Source organism: Melanotaenia boesemani, chromosome 17, assembly GCF_017639745.1.
Source record: "Melanotaenia boesemani isolate fMelBoe1 chromosome 17, fMelBoe1.pri, whole genome shotgun sequence".
In the NCBI taxonomy this organism is placed as follows: domain Eukaryota; kingdom Metazoa; phylum Chordata; class Actinopteri; order Atheriniformes; family Melanotaeniidae; genus Melanotaenia; species Melanotaenia boesemani.
In genome coordinates, this window is record NC_055698.1 from 8847425 (window position 1) to 8862750 (window position 15326).

Below are 15326 nucleotides of genomic sequence, written 5' to 3' on the forward strand. Positions count from 1 at the left end.
CCTCCACAGTCGTATCGCTTTAAATGAACGTTGTTTCTAGTTAAATTTTAATGCAACAGTTCAGATGGGAGTGTTTCACAGGGGTGATGACAATGCCTTTCTTCTGTTATTTTAGAGTAAAAAAAAAATCTGTAAAATTGGGGCCATACAAACAGAATCAAAGTTTTTGCGACTGTTTTACAATTTGTCAGGAAACTTGATTGAAGAAATAAAATTGTCAAACAATGAGTCACCCAGCTGCATAAAATAGAAATAAATCAGAATAGAAAGATTTGCAAAACTCTTAAACTCATATTTTATTCCCAGAAGAACATAAACAACATATCAGATGATGAAACTGAGACATTTTCATCATTTCCTGGAAAAATTTGCATCTTGAATTTAATGGCAGAAACACATCCATAAAAACTCTAAACAAAGTGATGTTACATCCCCTCTTCTTATAACAACTGTCTGTGAACATCTGGGAAGGGAAGACACCAGTTGCTGGAGTTTTAAGAGGATTTTAGCTGCCTGCAGGCAGTTTGGCCCAGAGAAAACAGACATGTTTCTAGAGCATCTTTACATATGGCTTCTTTTTTGCATGATAGAGCTTTAACCTCCATTTGTGATTTCTGGAACTGTTCCTGAGCCCATGTAGGGATTTGCAGTAGAGAATCATGTCTGTTTTTGATGCAGTGCTGCCTGAAGGGCCATCAACCATCAGCCTTGTCCCAAACATACAGAGATTTCTCCTAATTCTCTGAATGGTCTGAAGACATTGTATACTGTAAATGATGGGATCTTTGCATTTTTTCATTAAAGAAAGTTTTCTGAAATTGTTTCACAATTTTTAGATGTAGTTTGTAACAGATTGGTAAACTTCTCCATCTATTATCTAAGAGGCTCTATATCTCCGAAATGCTACTTTAATTTATTTTTCTTTTTGGCAAATTACTTTTGTTGCCCCTGTTCTAACTTTTTTGAACTAATAAATTAAAGCTAAATTAGGCTAATGTTTGATAAAGGGTATGCAGTAGTTTTTTCTGTCTTAAACCATGTGTATTCCCTAGAAATTGGCATTAGCATGGCTGCAAATATTGAATGATGTTTGTGGTAAAAATTGCCTTTGAACTTTTTAACATCCGCACCCATATTAGGATTTATCAAAGCTGCTCTGTGTTGAACTACAGCCTAACAAAGCTGCTTGTATATCAGAGCCTTTTCAATTTGTGTCAGTATTTTCCAAGAGGATGGCTGAATTATTCACTGATGCTGACATGTTTGTTGCTTTAATAATGGCTGCTTACAATGTTTTTGGTTGCTCTCATTCTGTTACCTTGACTTTCACCCTGGATAAGATCAGATCTCAGCTTTTATCTGAAAAAAGTCAAACCTAAAAATACAAAAATAAGCCAGTGGTTGTATTTATTATTACCTGCAGCGTGCTTGGAATTTACTTACAAACTCTGTGAGGTCAGTGCAAAAAAAGGGAACTGTGCATTCAACAGAGTGAAGTGGGATTTGTACACCTCGCAGGGCATCGCATGTAGCATGGCAAAAAGGGGAGAGAGGCGTAACAGAAAAGGAAATGAAAGCTGGGAGGCGAAGAATATTAGGATTTTGGTTCGTCAGATCTTACTTTTACTCCCACCACCGACACACACACACACACACACACACACACACACACACACACACACACACACACACACACACACACACACACACACACACACACAGATGCACTCAAACTTTCACTCATTACCATCATTCCCAACCCTCCCCCCTTGTTTGAAGCTTGGGTCTCTCTTCCTCCCACACTCTCTCTGTCTCCTGAGGTTTTTTCCTTCCTGACTTTGTTTCTTCTTCCTCTTCCTCCCCGCTCTTTCCCCTTGTGAATGTCTGAGTGTGTGTGTGTGTGTGTGTGTTTCTTGCCTGTCTTTTTATCTCGTCGCTGGCTGCTGGGGTGGCATTTCGTTCTTGTTCCCTCCACACTCTGCTGCTCCTCTTGGTTTAGCACAGCTGTCACAGCCCTTCTCACTCACTTTCTTTCTGCTTTTCACAAACACACACACTCATGATGACACACACGTCTTCTTCCTGCTGTCTCCTCTTCTGCCAACTTCATGGTTTTTCTATCTCATGTTAATCTCTCAAGCCACTTCCTTTTTTCTGTACAGAAGATGAACACATAGTCTCTCAGTCTTGAGTCATAGACCAATTATCTCTATATTTACTAATCTCACACATCACTATTCTCACATTTACTTGCTCTGAGAGGTACAGCGAACACACACTCTTATTTACCCACAAGCTCTCTCACCACCACACATTGGTACAGCCTCTCTTCTCTCACTCTCTTCTCTTCCCTCCCAGTTAAACACACTCTCTCCCTCTCTCAGTCCTCATCTGCACTAACATGCCTCGTCGCAGCTTCATTGCAGAGCTGTAAGCGCAGCTGTCCATCACACGGACTGATCATAGGGGAGAAGCAAGAGGGGGAAAGAACAGAAGTCTCATTTTCCCTCCTTGGAGTCCAAACAGCTCTTTCTGATAGGAGGAGGAAGATCGGTTTTCACACTGTCCTGACTCAGTTTGTCACCTCCTGCAGAAAGAGCGGCAGAGGATGCATGAGGAGCTGTGTGAGCTGGGAAGTTGGCGCTCGTTCTCTCACCCGTCCATCTATCAATCACAGCTGAGCAAACTTTTTTAAAGAAAAGAAGAGGAAGAGAGGGGCAGTGGAGACTCGGGGGTGAGGAGGGAGAGGAGGAGGTGTGAGAAAGCTACCCTTTACCCCAGCTTGTCTGAGCACGTGTTTTCTCTCAGGAAGAGGAAAACAAAAGCAGCACCATCCATCCAGAGGCGTCTACCCATGTGGCAGGAGGCTCTGTGGACCCGCGGACGCTACTTGCTGGAGAAGAACGATGGAGGCGAGGGAGTCGAGGGGCCTGAGAGCCTGGGAGACGGGTGCCCCGGATTCCAGGGGGAGGTGTACGTGGAGAGCGAGAAGCCTCAGGACTGGTTGTACGAGTCGTACTACAGAATGAGCCAGCAGCATCCGCTGATCGTGTTCCTGCTGCTGATCGTCATGGGAACCTGCCTTGCGCTGCTGGCTGTTTTCTTTGCTTCAGGACTGGTGAGTGTGTGTGTATGTGTGCGTGTGTGAAGCATGTGTGTGTGCAAATGTAAGTGTTCAGACAAGGAGGCAAGGTTTCAGAGGAGTGGGTAGTTAATCCACTCAGAAAGCCGAATTATAAGAGCTGCATATCACTGCTGTCCTGACAGATGACGGAATAAATAGAACAACATGGTGTCTTTTGGATGCACACTTATTAGATTTCATATAAAGATTTACGTAAAAAGATCAGCATCACTGTGATATTTTACAGGGATGATTTTACTCTTTATTTATATTTAACATGAAGGCTTGTCAGAGAATTTTCTTATAATCCTGCTTTTCTAGAAAAGTAAGAGGCACTAAACATAAAACAATTATTATATTAGCAAATCATCAAAACAATAAACTTAAAAAAAAAAGAAAGAAAAATTTTAGTGTGAAGCCTGATGGGTGCCATGTCTGGACAACATAAAGACCACCTCAGACCCAGTCCTTCAGAGCTCAGCTGTTGAAATACGTACAGAATATAGTTTAACATGGCTTTGCTAAAAATAAGCAAGGTCTTCTGTGAAAGACACAACATCTGGATAGCCACAGATTTGCTCCCAAATCTATTTTATCCAGCATTGATAGTGTTCTTCCATCAAACCACATGTGCTGGCTTCTGAAATGATAACACGCTCATCTCCTCATTAATCTGAAGAACATACTGTCCATATTTTCCAGAAAGAATTTTCTAATTAAAGCATTTTTCTGCATTGTCTTGGTTTATTTTTGAAGACCTCAGTTTGGTATCTTTATTTTTATTTTTTTATTTTTTCCTGTTTCCTGATGAAAACTTGGATTTCTGGATGCAGTGAGGCGGTCATGTGACTGACGATAGTTTTTAGAAAGTGTTTTTTTAGCCTGTGCAGCGTTTTCCCTTCAGAATAATGTCTTTATTTAATCCTGTGGGTCTGATGATCACAGCCACTATGTATGCATTTCTTCTAGTATACAAAGAATTTGGAGATACTGTCTTTTAGTGATACTTTATACTCTGGGTGGAGAAATCTAAAGAGGTTTTGAAATAATTTATTTTTTGTAAAGTGTTGAACTATTTGCCCATACGGCTGTTCACAGATCAGTAAACCCACCATGATACCGCTCTGTTGCCAGTTAATCTCACTGTAGGGATGCACAAAGATATGAGCTTATCATTGGTAGATATCTTCACATGGGATAACATCAGCCGATGTCAGTGGGCAGTATTTATCAGGTTGTGTGACACTGACATTGCATTTACATGATGAGATGATTTTAATTTACTTTTGTTTCAGACAACATAATAATGATAAATTGGGCACTGAACAGATATTAAGTTTGCAAAGGTTTAACTGGCTAAATAGTCTTGTAAAACATAACGGCTTTCTTTGCACAAAGACATTTACATGTTAAAGGTTGTAATAAAAGTTTTATCATAAACAATAACAAAGAATAACAAAGCAAGTATTCAAAGATTCAAAAGCACTTTAATGAAGGTTTAAATAGTTTAAAACATTTCAAACTTTGATTTATCTCTTTTTAAATAAAAAAAATGTCTTAAAAAGCACAGTCCATTTTCCCTCAGCATATATAAATAGCTAAATACTTTCCAAAAAACCTTATTAGTTGTGAAATGTTCTCTTATGCATTTTAAAGAGTTATACCACTTTGAATGTTTTTCAATCATGTTCTCAATTAAAAGGAAAAATATTCATTTACAGGATTTGATATATAGTCTTTATACTATTTCAAAAACTTCCATTTCATTTCAGCTTAATTTACATTTTAATTTACATTAAAAAATAATCCTAACAAATAGTCAAAGAAAAACTACACTCCCAGAGTTTATCAGAATAAATAAAACTGGATTTTTATTGGTGGGACTTTACATGTTTCATTACAATGCCAACAAAAACTTACTTTACTACATGCAGCTACTGAATGTGAATGGTGCAGCGCTGGTGGTGGTGGTGGAGGGGAAGGGGGGTATATGTGCATGACTATGTGTGACAGCTTAAGTGGCAGTGAAGCACTTTGGATTGCAGTGCATGGTTTGCCGAGTGGATCAAGAGCGGGATGAGAGTTTAGTTCGCAGCTGTGTGGGAGTTGGTGCTTTTGTCAAATGAAAAGTGTTGTTTGGCGACAAACTCTCAACCGCAAACACAAGCTTTTGTTTCTCAAGTGTTGCTTTTGTATTTTATGAAATAGCCGCACAAAAGGAGGCTCACTCATTACTGTTGTTTTTGTTGCTTCAAAGTGATTGTTTGCTGCTATATATTTAGGACTGTCTACAAATTCGTTCAGTGAGCGTGTCATGGGCTTTCACTGTAGCTCCTGGAGGCTGAAATCTAAATCTGTTACATCCATTTTAACTAAACAATGAGTCTGTTCACCTAAACCATATATTTAGGTTCCCACTCCTTAGTTTAAGTTCTCTCTTTCCTCTAGGGCTCTCATGCTTTGCCAGCTAAATCACAATAATAGTTTCTTATCATTTACAATGGATATAGACTCATTTTCCCTCTTTTTTTGGTCATTAAATAACAGACACGCCTGTGTGCAGTGATTATGTGGTTATTCAGTGTCTATTTATTACTCCCAGATGAAGAAGAATGGCAAGAATAAATAGGGGGTGTGTTTAAAGCTGTGGACGGGGCGTCAGAGGGAGGGGAGGATGTTGTTGTAAGTATTCTGGCTTTATCAGCCAGCCGGCAGAAACCCAACCAAAGAAGCTCTAATGCTCCCAAAATTACTGTGCACTTTTATCTTTCTCCACAGATCAGGGCTGGAGTGGGTGAATGTGGCATTTTTTAAAAAGCTAGACTCCACCACCCTTTCTGTGCAGCGAAGGGTGGACGTGCTTGTGTGCATTGGTATGTTTGTGTATGTGTGTGTGTGTGCTGTTTGGGTGGGTTTGTTTCAGGAAGTCTTTCATTTTCCTCTGAAACTTATCTGGCATTTTTGAAGGGAATCAATGCTCTTGCTCTTTCTTTCTTCCTTAATGTTGTGTTGACTGTATTGTGAGCCAGAATGCATGTGTGCTTGCATTTTTCTCATTTCTAAATGAGTGTTTGCACACACTCCTGGCAAATACATGACAATCCACACACATAATGACATTTAAGAACTCAATAAAGACAGCTTAATTGAGGTCAGTATTACATCTGATATTGGTACACAGGGAATCTATGAGCTGGGCAGAGTAGCTTTTAGTATTTTAGTTTCTTTTGTTTGTTTGTTTGTGTTTTTGACAAAGCTGTTCATTTCAGTTCTTGTGTCTGACATTTTATGATCCTCTACAACACATTTTAGTCTTTCCAATTTAACAGTCTGTTGATTTTTTTATGTAAAGATTTTGCTTCGGCTCATTGACAGTTTGATAGATGCAGTGCGGTGAGAGAAATCTGTTTCTGTGGTGATGGATCGCCAGCTGTAACTGAGGGAAAGGAGGGTGAATCAGCTGCATGGAATATATCACTGAGTGTGTGTGGTCATCACCACAGAGCAAGAAACGTCTTCCACTGTCTACAAATACAAACATCTTTGTTTGTTTTTTTTTTTAAAAAACAGACTGCATGTTGTAGCCCCTTCTAACAAGTTAATGCAGTTCCTTTATGCACCCAAAGTAAGCTTTTCAAGTTTCCCAACTATCATAATAACCAAGTAATAACCCAGGTTTTAGCCTTGATCCAAACACAATCAGCTATGCCCACCAACACAGAGGTTGATTGCTGTGTCCTTCCTGCTAGTACCCCGAGAAAATGAAGAGGGAAAAAGAATAAACTAGCCACATGTGCTAGAGTCATGGCTGGCAACTGAATGGAAGTTTTGATGACTATGAGAAAGGTGGAAGTATTAATTCACACCAACTATGAACCAACAAATTCTGTAAGCCTGAGTTTACAGATAGGAGGGAGGTGCAGAAAGATGTCTATTTTAATTAGGGTTGTCAAGAATAACGTGTTAATGGCGGTAACTAATTAATTTAATTAAATGCGTTAAAATTTTTAACACAATTAATGCATGCGTGGCATGACAAGCCCCATACAGATGTATGGATGCAAGATGGAAAAGATGAGTCACACCCACACTTATTCCCCATCCCCCCACCCCTTCTTATTTTGCGTTTTGCACTCACGTCTCGGCACTAGTGAATCTATGGTCATTCTAGTGTGCAGCAGCTGCTTCTTCCCTCCCCTCTTGCCATGAGCATTGTTGCTTATGTCTGTGAATCATGACGGCTGTAGCTGATCGGCTTTTCTCTCTTGTTGTGTTTGTTCATCGCTCAGCTGAGAAGGAGGAAACTTGCGGTTCATGGTTCACACGTCTAATACTTATATCAAAGTGTTGTTGTTGGCAGGACCTTCTCTAACATAGCTGGCTGGTGGTAGACAGGGTTTATACTTCAGCTATGCAGGGGCGGGTTTAGAAAAGTTCTGATGGGGGCCAGGCAGGGGCACGCACCCGGAAAATGGGGGCACAAATAAGATCTTTTTTTAGGTCTAGATTTTAATAAATATTTAACTGATTTTACAACTAAAATGATCATCTAATGTAAAAAAGTGAAGAAAAACTAGTAAAACAAACAGCCAATGATGTATTTTATCAGCAGGTGTTTACTTTGGGTGATGCTGCTGTAGGACTTTTATCACTTCTGCGCAAACCCACTTCAATAATAAAAAGAAAATCCTGTTTTTATCCAGATCATCAGTTTTATCAGAATTTCTTTATCAATGTTGGCTGTTTAATTTCAGTCAGAACATCTGGTGGTTTTATGGCAGATATTATTACCACGGATACGGTTGGTGAAATGATGATGTATGAACTCTGCATTATGATCTAAAACATAGTAGAGAAGATTTAGAACAACATATGGAAGTACATTACATGCTACATTACCTGACCATTGGACATCTGATGTTTACACAAGGGAAGGTCAGTCAACAGTAAATATTTGAAAGTAATGGCTCATTCTGTTGATACAAAACAATAAAAATGTACATATTTCAGGCATGGTGATGAATAATTTATAAACTGTGATTAATCATGATCAATTTGAAAACAGTGATTAATCATGATCAATTCATTTGAAAGCTGTGATTAATCTGACTAAAATTGTAATCATTTGACAGCCCTAGTTTTAATGCAGCTGTATGAGAAGATGATAATTCTCACTTCACTATGCCATCAAATATTTTTCTTCATAAACTTTTTGTTAAGTTTGGTACAGTTTGCATAATGAGTCACTAATTTTCAGTCCCTCCAGAAAGTTGCGATGTTGTGATTGCAAATGTTAGTTCAAATTCAGCCAATCCACAGCGTTGTCCAAGTACTGCAACTTTAGTGCAGTTTTAACAAATAACAGAGCTCTTCCCTTTTTCCCAATATACACAAACTGTCAGCTTTACATTCTTATTTCTGTTTTAAACATGCAGACATGTGCAAAAGGACATGCGACTGGAATAATATCAAATGTTAGATAGACGCATCTAGCCTGCTCATCCCAGAGAAGAAGAAGAGAAGCATGAGGCATCTGTCATGTAAAATCAGCACCATGACACTTTCCCAGAGATCTGCATTCGGTGGAAGACAAATGACAGCTGTCAGTTGACAAATATTCTCTACAACTTTTGCAATTATTGTTGCAACTTTTTACAAAAGCTGCTGCAAAATCAGGCACTTTTAGCCCCAACAAACAAACAAGTAAAAGGTGTGAAATCCTGGGAAGACTGAATTTTGCATCTCAACCAATATTGGGATTAATTCCATTTTGCGAATTCTGATTAATTATGACATTCAAAGAAAAAGTAACTATATAATAATAAGGTTGTGTAAGTTTCGGGGTGGTTTGAACTGTTTTATCTGTTCTCACTATGATCTAAATACCAAGATGATGATAATCAAACTGCTGAATGTCAGCCAACAAACCCATAGATGATGTTAAAATGGCTTCAATATTTTCCTAAGTTACAGACTGTGTGCATGTCGCTGGTGTTTTTTTTTCTTTTTTCTATTTAGCATCACAAACCAAATTTTCCTTTGAAAAAAAAATGAAGGTATTATAATTTTTTTTTCTTTTTTTTTTAGGTTCTTTACAGTTTTAAGTTTGTATAATTACATCTCACACTGTAAAATGTAACGTGGTTTTGATAGAATATCTCTCATGGATATAACTTGATTTTAATCTAATTGTTATTACCAATAATCTAAAATAAGTTATATGAACTTTGGAGGGCAAAAAGTTGAAAAAATTAACGTACTTATGTTGAATTAGTCTAGTTAAGATAAATACATAAGGAATGGTGGGGGAGTAGGATTTCCCACAATGCAGTTCATCTCAATTTACAACAAATTAGAGATAATTCACTGTATGAATATGTACTTCTACTTTTACTTTGGCAGATTAGTAATAGTTAAAATTACACAATACTTTTGAAAGTACTTCGTTGGTTTGTGTTACTTCTTTGGTTTATCAGTACTTTAATCGACAACAACAACAAAAAACTTTAGATTGATTTCAGCAAGATGTAAAATATCTAAAGTAAACTGTTAAAATGTCTCAAATTTTCTCTTGTTTAGTTTTCTTTTATCTTCTTGTTTTTTATTAATTAGGAATAAAAAATGTTTAAAAAGAAAAACAAACATCATCCCATGTCACCCTTGATTATTTCTACCTCCAAAGTTCCTGGTGTGAGGAAATCAGTTCTCAGTTCAAACAGAACTCATGGTCTCTTTACTGACCTCATGTCAGCAATAATCTAGCTTTCAGCTGCTGCACCGACACAAAGACGTCTGATGTTAGTTCTAGCAGAAACCCTGGTCACACCAAGGTCCTGCTACAAAGTAAGAACAATTTTGTGACCATCAATCACTTTAAGTAAGGTGGACCTTAAATCTTCATGTGTGTAAAACGTAAAAACCAACATTTTAATTTATTGCACTAAATCCCTCAAATTAACAACAAATCTAACAAATATTTTGAGGCAATGAGTTTGCATATATTTTCTAAGTAAAGCCAAATAGTATGATTTTACAATGCACATCTCCATGATTTAGCATGATTTACAGGACGTGTTAATGAACAAGCTGTATTATCAAGAAATGATGCAGCAGAAGTTAACATTTCCTCAAAAAATAAGTCAAGCTTCGAGGAGATCGCTCCTTTGTTTCTCTACAGTCCTGACCACTTAACTCACTTTTTTTTTTAAACTCTGTTAGGTCCTTGAACCTTTAGGCTAGCATTATGCTTCACCAGATTTTGAATTTGCCTAGTTTGAGTTCAGTAAGCACTGATTCCATCATTTGCCCATTTACAGTGTTTTACCATGTTGTTATTAGGAATCTTTAAATGTGCAACTCAAACCCCTGTGATCCATCCAGTACTTGTCTGATGGTGAAATGAACATTCCCTCTTGAAACATTACTCACGAAGCTCTCTCATAAAATGATTTAATACATCATGCATCATGCAGCTGAAATAACAAAACCTTCAAGTTAAAATAATTCCAAGAGTTAGATAATCAAAATACCCAAGTAATCTACTTTAAAATGTATCATATTATATAGTTATTTGCTATAATTGTTGCAGTATTTTGGTTATGTTATATGTGCCATCAATGAGATACATTCATGAGAAAAAAAAAAAGCCAAAACTTCGAGTTATGGGGTGATGATTCATCAAGCTAGAGCTATTTCTGTGGACACACCACCTGCAGGTAGCAGCGTGTTGACCTAATGTGATGGGAAGTCAGTTTAGGATTGCACTTTTAGTTTTTGCAGATGATGTGGCTCTATTTGCTTCTTTAAGTAGGAACTTCAGCCGAACTTCACATCTCTATACCGGCCTTGTTAGGAAGCGTTGTTGAGTATTGGCACTTCCAAGACTGAGGGTAAGGGTGGATCACCTACTGTGGATTATATTAGATTATTTTTGCATCAAGTAATGGAGTTTAGGTATCTTGAAAGCTTGCCACAAGGGATGAGGGTGAGGGTGAGGGTGGGGGTGGGAATGGGGCTTAAATGAACTTCCTCTTAAGGGTGTCTGGGCTAACCCCCAGAGATCTAGGGATACAATGAGGAACTCTATTTTACAAGGGGGGTTGCTGCTCCTCTGCACTAAAAGGATGCCTCCCAAGGTATGAGGCTTCGGAACAAACCCTGGACCTATTGGAAATGCAATATCTCAGCTTGGAACATCTGACTGTAACCCATTAAAGGCCAGAATAGGTTGCTGGCTGGCTGGCTGGATGGATGGATGGATGGATGGATGGATGGATGGATGGATGGATGGATGGATGGATGGATGGATGGATGGATGGATGGATGGACGGACGGATGGATGAGCGGACGGATGGATGGTCATACAGATGGATGGATAAAGCCACTTGTAGAATTGATAAGTTAGAGTTTACACCCAACCAGCAGAGGTTCATGGTCGCCCTTTCTGAATCTGTTCCTGCTGGAGGATTCCCCTCCTATTGAAAGAGAATTTTATCAACTGGCTTCCTGTGCATGTTCAAGATGAGGGACTGAATCAAACATAAGATTCAGTAAGTTCACTGGTTTTCTTAGCTATACTTTCTTTTCATGAATTGGCTGATATGAATACAGTTAAGCTGAACTAATCAGGATTATGAAATGGATTTGTTTTATTTGGATTTTAATTGGACTACAATTATTTCAGTTGAATTAAACTGTCTGTAAAAGTGCCTTGAGATTACTTTGTTGTGAACTGGTGTTACGCAAATTAAGTTAAATTGAATTGAAGTGAGTTATAAATGAATCCTGAAGATTGAGCAAGTTCAAAGATTTTAAAAGGCTGTTCAGGAATGCTGAATATCATAGTTTTGATTATAAAGACAAACACGTATTTGGTCTACATGTCTTTAATTAGGATTTCTGTCAGAGGAAGACACCTCAATAAGCACCTACAGCTAATGTTTATTATATGTTTAACAAACATTGCAGGTGTCTGTATAGGGATTTAACCTGGCAGAAAGCGCACAAACAACCGTTCAAACAAACACAAAATATGCTAGTATGCGTAATAAAAAGGAAGTGTATCCTCAGCCCTTCAAAAATTCATTCATAGCACAAATATTTGGCTGAACAATGAATTATGAATTTGGAAAATCCATTTCTTTTAGAGCTGACTAACTATCTAAAAAAAGAAAAAAATATTTTACTGTAACTGGTTCTGACATTTTCCCTTTTCACCAAATTATGTAAAAATTGATTCATTTACATGCATTCATTATATTTTGGTTTACTGCTGGCTGCTCTTCAAGCTCTTTTTAGCTGAATACATCTAATGGAGGCCCAGATGAAAGCGTAATTGATTATAGATGAATTCCATAACCATGCTGAGAGCAGATTAAAGCGATAGGCCACCAACTCTGTCTCGTAAAGCAAGATAAATATTCAGCAGGCACCAAACATGGAAAGCGCATGTGTTGCCTTGGTTTCATGACACCAGCCTGTTTCTGCAGTCCCGTCCCCTCATTTTCTGACTTAATGGATTTGGTGTGTTTTTGGCCTTTTGCTGCTGAATACTTGGTATTTCGCACCTCTGGGATTCTTTGTGCTGTTATATCTCCCTGTTCTCCCCTTTTCCCCTCACCATAATAGCTAGCTGAACCAGGCTGGTTTAAAAAAAGGAAATGATTGTTCTTGGTTACAGTGCTGTACAATATAGCAGACAGAGACAAATCCCTCCCTGTATGACATGTCAAGGGAAATGGCTTTAAACAGTTTACAAAGGGGTTTTAAGCGGATTAGATGAGCCACATTCAGAATTGTGCAAAGTGCAAATGCTTCTTTTTTTCCTTTTACTTCCGCAAAAAAGTGAAAAGCTGCTCTGGCGAATGATAAAGCAGCTCCATCCCTTTCTAACCTGTGTGTGCATGTGTGTGTGTGATCATTTTGCAAAATGTGCTTTGATGCTACAGGAATGTCCTTGTCACAGAGGTGTTCCTCAGGTATTTGTTTGCAGTTTTACTTACATTCTCACTGGGATCCAGTCTATGCTTTGAGCTGACTGTATAGCTGCTGTGACGTCAGCAGCCATATCCCCTGGGGATCCCTTCGCCAGACTCTGACTCATAATACCCTTTCTACATTGTGCTGCTACATAAATACACAGTAAAATAGTCTTATCTTGTATTTGCAGGATAAGAGCAGCTCCTGTAATCATCAACAAACAGCTCAAGTTCATAAACTGTCAAATCATCCATGAATTCGAAGCTGAGTCTTTGACACCTTGTCGATGTGTTAGCAGCCTCAAAGACCTGCATATAGACAAAATCAAACACAGTGTTTTTTCCCAACTGTTTTGATTTTCTTACTGTAGAAGGACAAGTAATCACACAGTGGCTTTTTAAATTAAGCTTCTGGATGTATTAGTGTGATCATGACTTGACAAGAATAACTTGAAAATGGTTTATGTGGGTGTTTGGGTTGAGTGAAAGGAAAAGGCGGAGAAAGAAAACAGGAGAAAGAGAATGGAGTAATTGGCTCTCACTGCTGAATGCAAGATCTGCTTATTAACAAGCTGATATTGTGCCAAAATCTGATCCCTATAAAATCCAACCCTCCCCTTTTTTCATTTGGAGATTTATTTAGTATGTTAAATTTAGCTAATATTATAATATAAATAGCAAAACTTAATTGGTCGGGCTTTGTTAAGTAGTAGAAAATTTTGCATTTGTGGTACTAATGATAATGGATGTTAGCTTAAACAGCGAAGTTCGCGAAGTGACACCATGAGATGGTTTCTGGGAGGGTGAGTTGTCCATTACAGGTTAGATTTATTTTATAATCTTAGCAGAGAGCATGCCATTTCTTGCAATGTGACAAAAACAAACAGTAAGAGCTATAACATAAACAATTCTATGTTCTTGATGGATGTAAATAACAATAACAAAAAAGAAGAAAACACACCACTGTTATGAATCTTTGGTTCACAATTTTGATAAAGTGCATTTGAGAGATTGTTGATTTTTTCCAAAACAGTCGAGAGAACATGAACGATGGAAATGTTTTGAAGCTGCAAAAGTTTTAATGACTCATTTTGTCTAAGATGAAGTCATTTTCCTGACCCAACTAAAAAAAAAATTTAATGGCTAAAGGAGCTAATTTACAATAGACACAATGTTTAGTGTGAATGAAAACCTGCACAAGATGAATGACCTGTTAGGATGGACAGCTTCAGTGGCTGACAAATTTTTGAATTACACTTGCGACACAGAGCTTGAAAAGTAATGTCTGTGCTGTGATGGGTGAGAGATATCTGGTCTGAGGTAAAGAGTGTGTGTGTGCTGATAGCTTTTAAACGCTGACTCTGACAGTGTGAGTGTGGAAGTGATGCTGTAGCACATTCTCTGGGCTCAGACTGTCTGCCTGCCAATCTGTACGCCGTCTGTTCATCTGTTTGCGTGTGTGCTGTGTCGTCCTTTAAGATTAAATGTGCTCAATGGAATATAGATTAAGGATTTTCGAGGTTTAAGATTTAGAAGAAATATGTATTTAAAATATATATTCCTTCTTAGTATACAAATACAAACCTGTGTGAGTGCTGTTTTGACTAGAGTTAAATCAAAGTATTAATGTCTTCACTTCTATCTAACACAAACCGTCTAAATCCATTATTTGTCTCTGTCTCCAGAATACAGAAGACCACTTGACGTTTCTGATTGCAGTGTCCACTGCCCTCTTCCTCTTCCTGTCCATCTTCATCCTCGTCTGTATTGAATCTGTCTTCAAGCGGATGCTGCGCCTCTTCTCTCTCCTAATATGGGCCTGTCTGGTCACCATGGGTTACCTGTTCATGTTTTCTGGGGGAAGACTCAGCCCGTGGGACCAGGTACAGTAGACACATTTGAGTTAATTTGTTAATTTTTTTCATGAACACAGATTTTTGGGACACTATGTGATCAGACTGTAGCAGCAGTTTCCCGTGTCTCCTTCCAAAATGCCAGCAGACAATTTATTTCAGTGTCTGTCTATAAAATGCTGTCTCTTATCCTATTAGCCGCATTGATTCCATTCAGCTCTGCTGTCGCCTTGTATTTCACATCACTTTGTGTGGCATTGCAAGTGACACAAAAGACACTTTGAAATCTCATTTGAGCTGGCAGAACACCTGGATTGTATCTGCAGATATCCTGTCGCCTCCAAATGTGCTCTTGATTCCATTTGCAGAAAA

The 15326-nt window shown here is 38.2% G+C and overlaps 1 protein-coding gene across 4 annotated transcripts in view; it reads left to right on the forward strand.

The window, feature by feature from the left end:
* The first annotated feature begins 1726 nt into the window (after window positions 1-1726).
* The window catches only part of adcy2b (adenylate cyclase 2b (brain)), an 81159-nt gene continuing 67559 nt past the window's right edge, over window positions 1727-15326 (forward strand). For 3 of the 4 annotated variants that reach the window (XR_006008098.1, XM_041966923.1, XM_041966924.1), the window contains exons 1-2: window positions 1727-3118; window positions 14787-14984. Coding sequence is in view for 3 of the 4 variants with exons in the window: in XM_041966923.1 (XP_041822857.1) it covers window positions 2855-3118; window positions 14787-14984 (462 nt within the window). In the remaining variant the exon portion in view is untranslated. The remainder of the gene's footprint in view (window positions 3119-14786; window positions 14985-15326) is intronic. The other variant, XM_041966925.1, reaches the window with a different exon arrangement.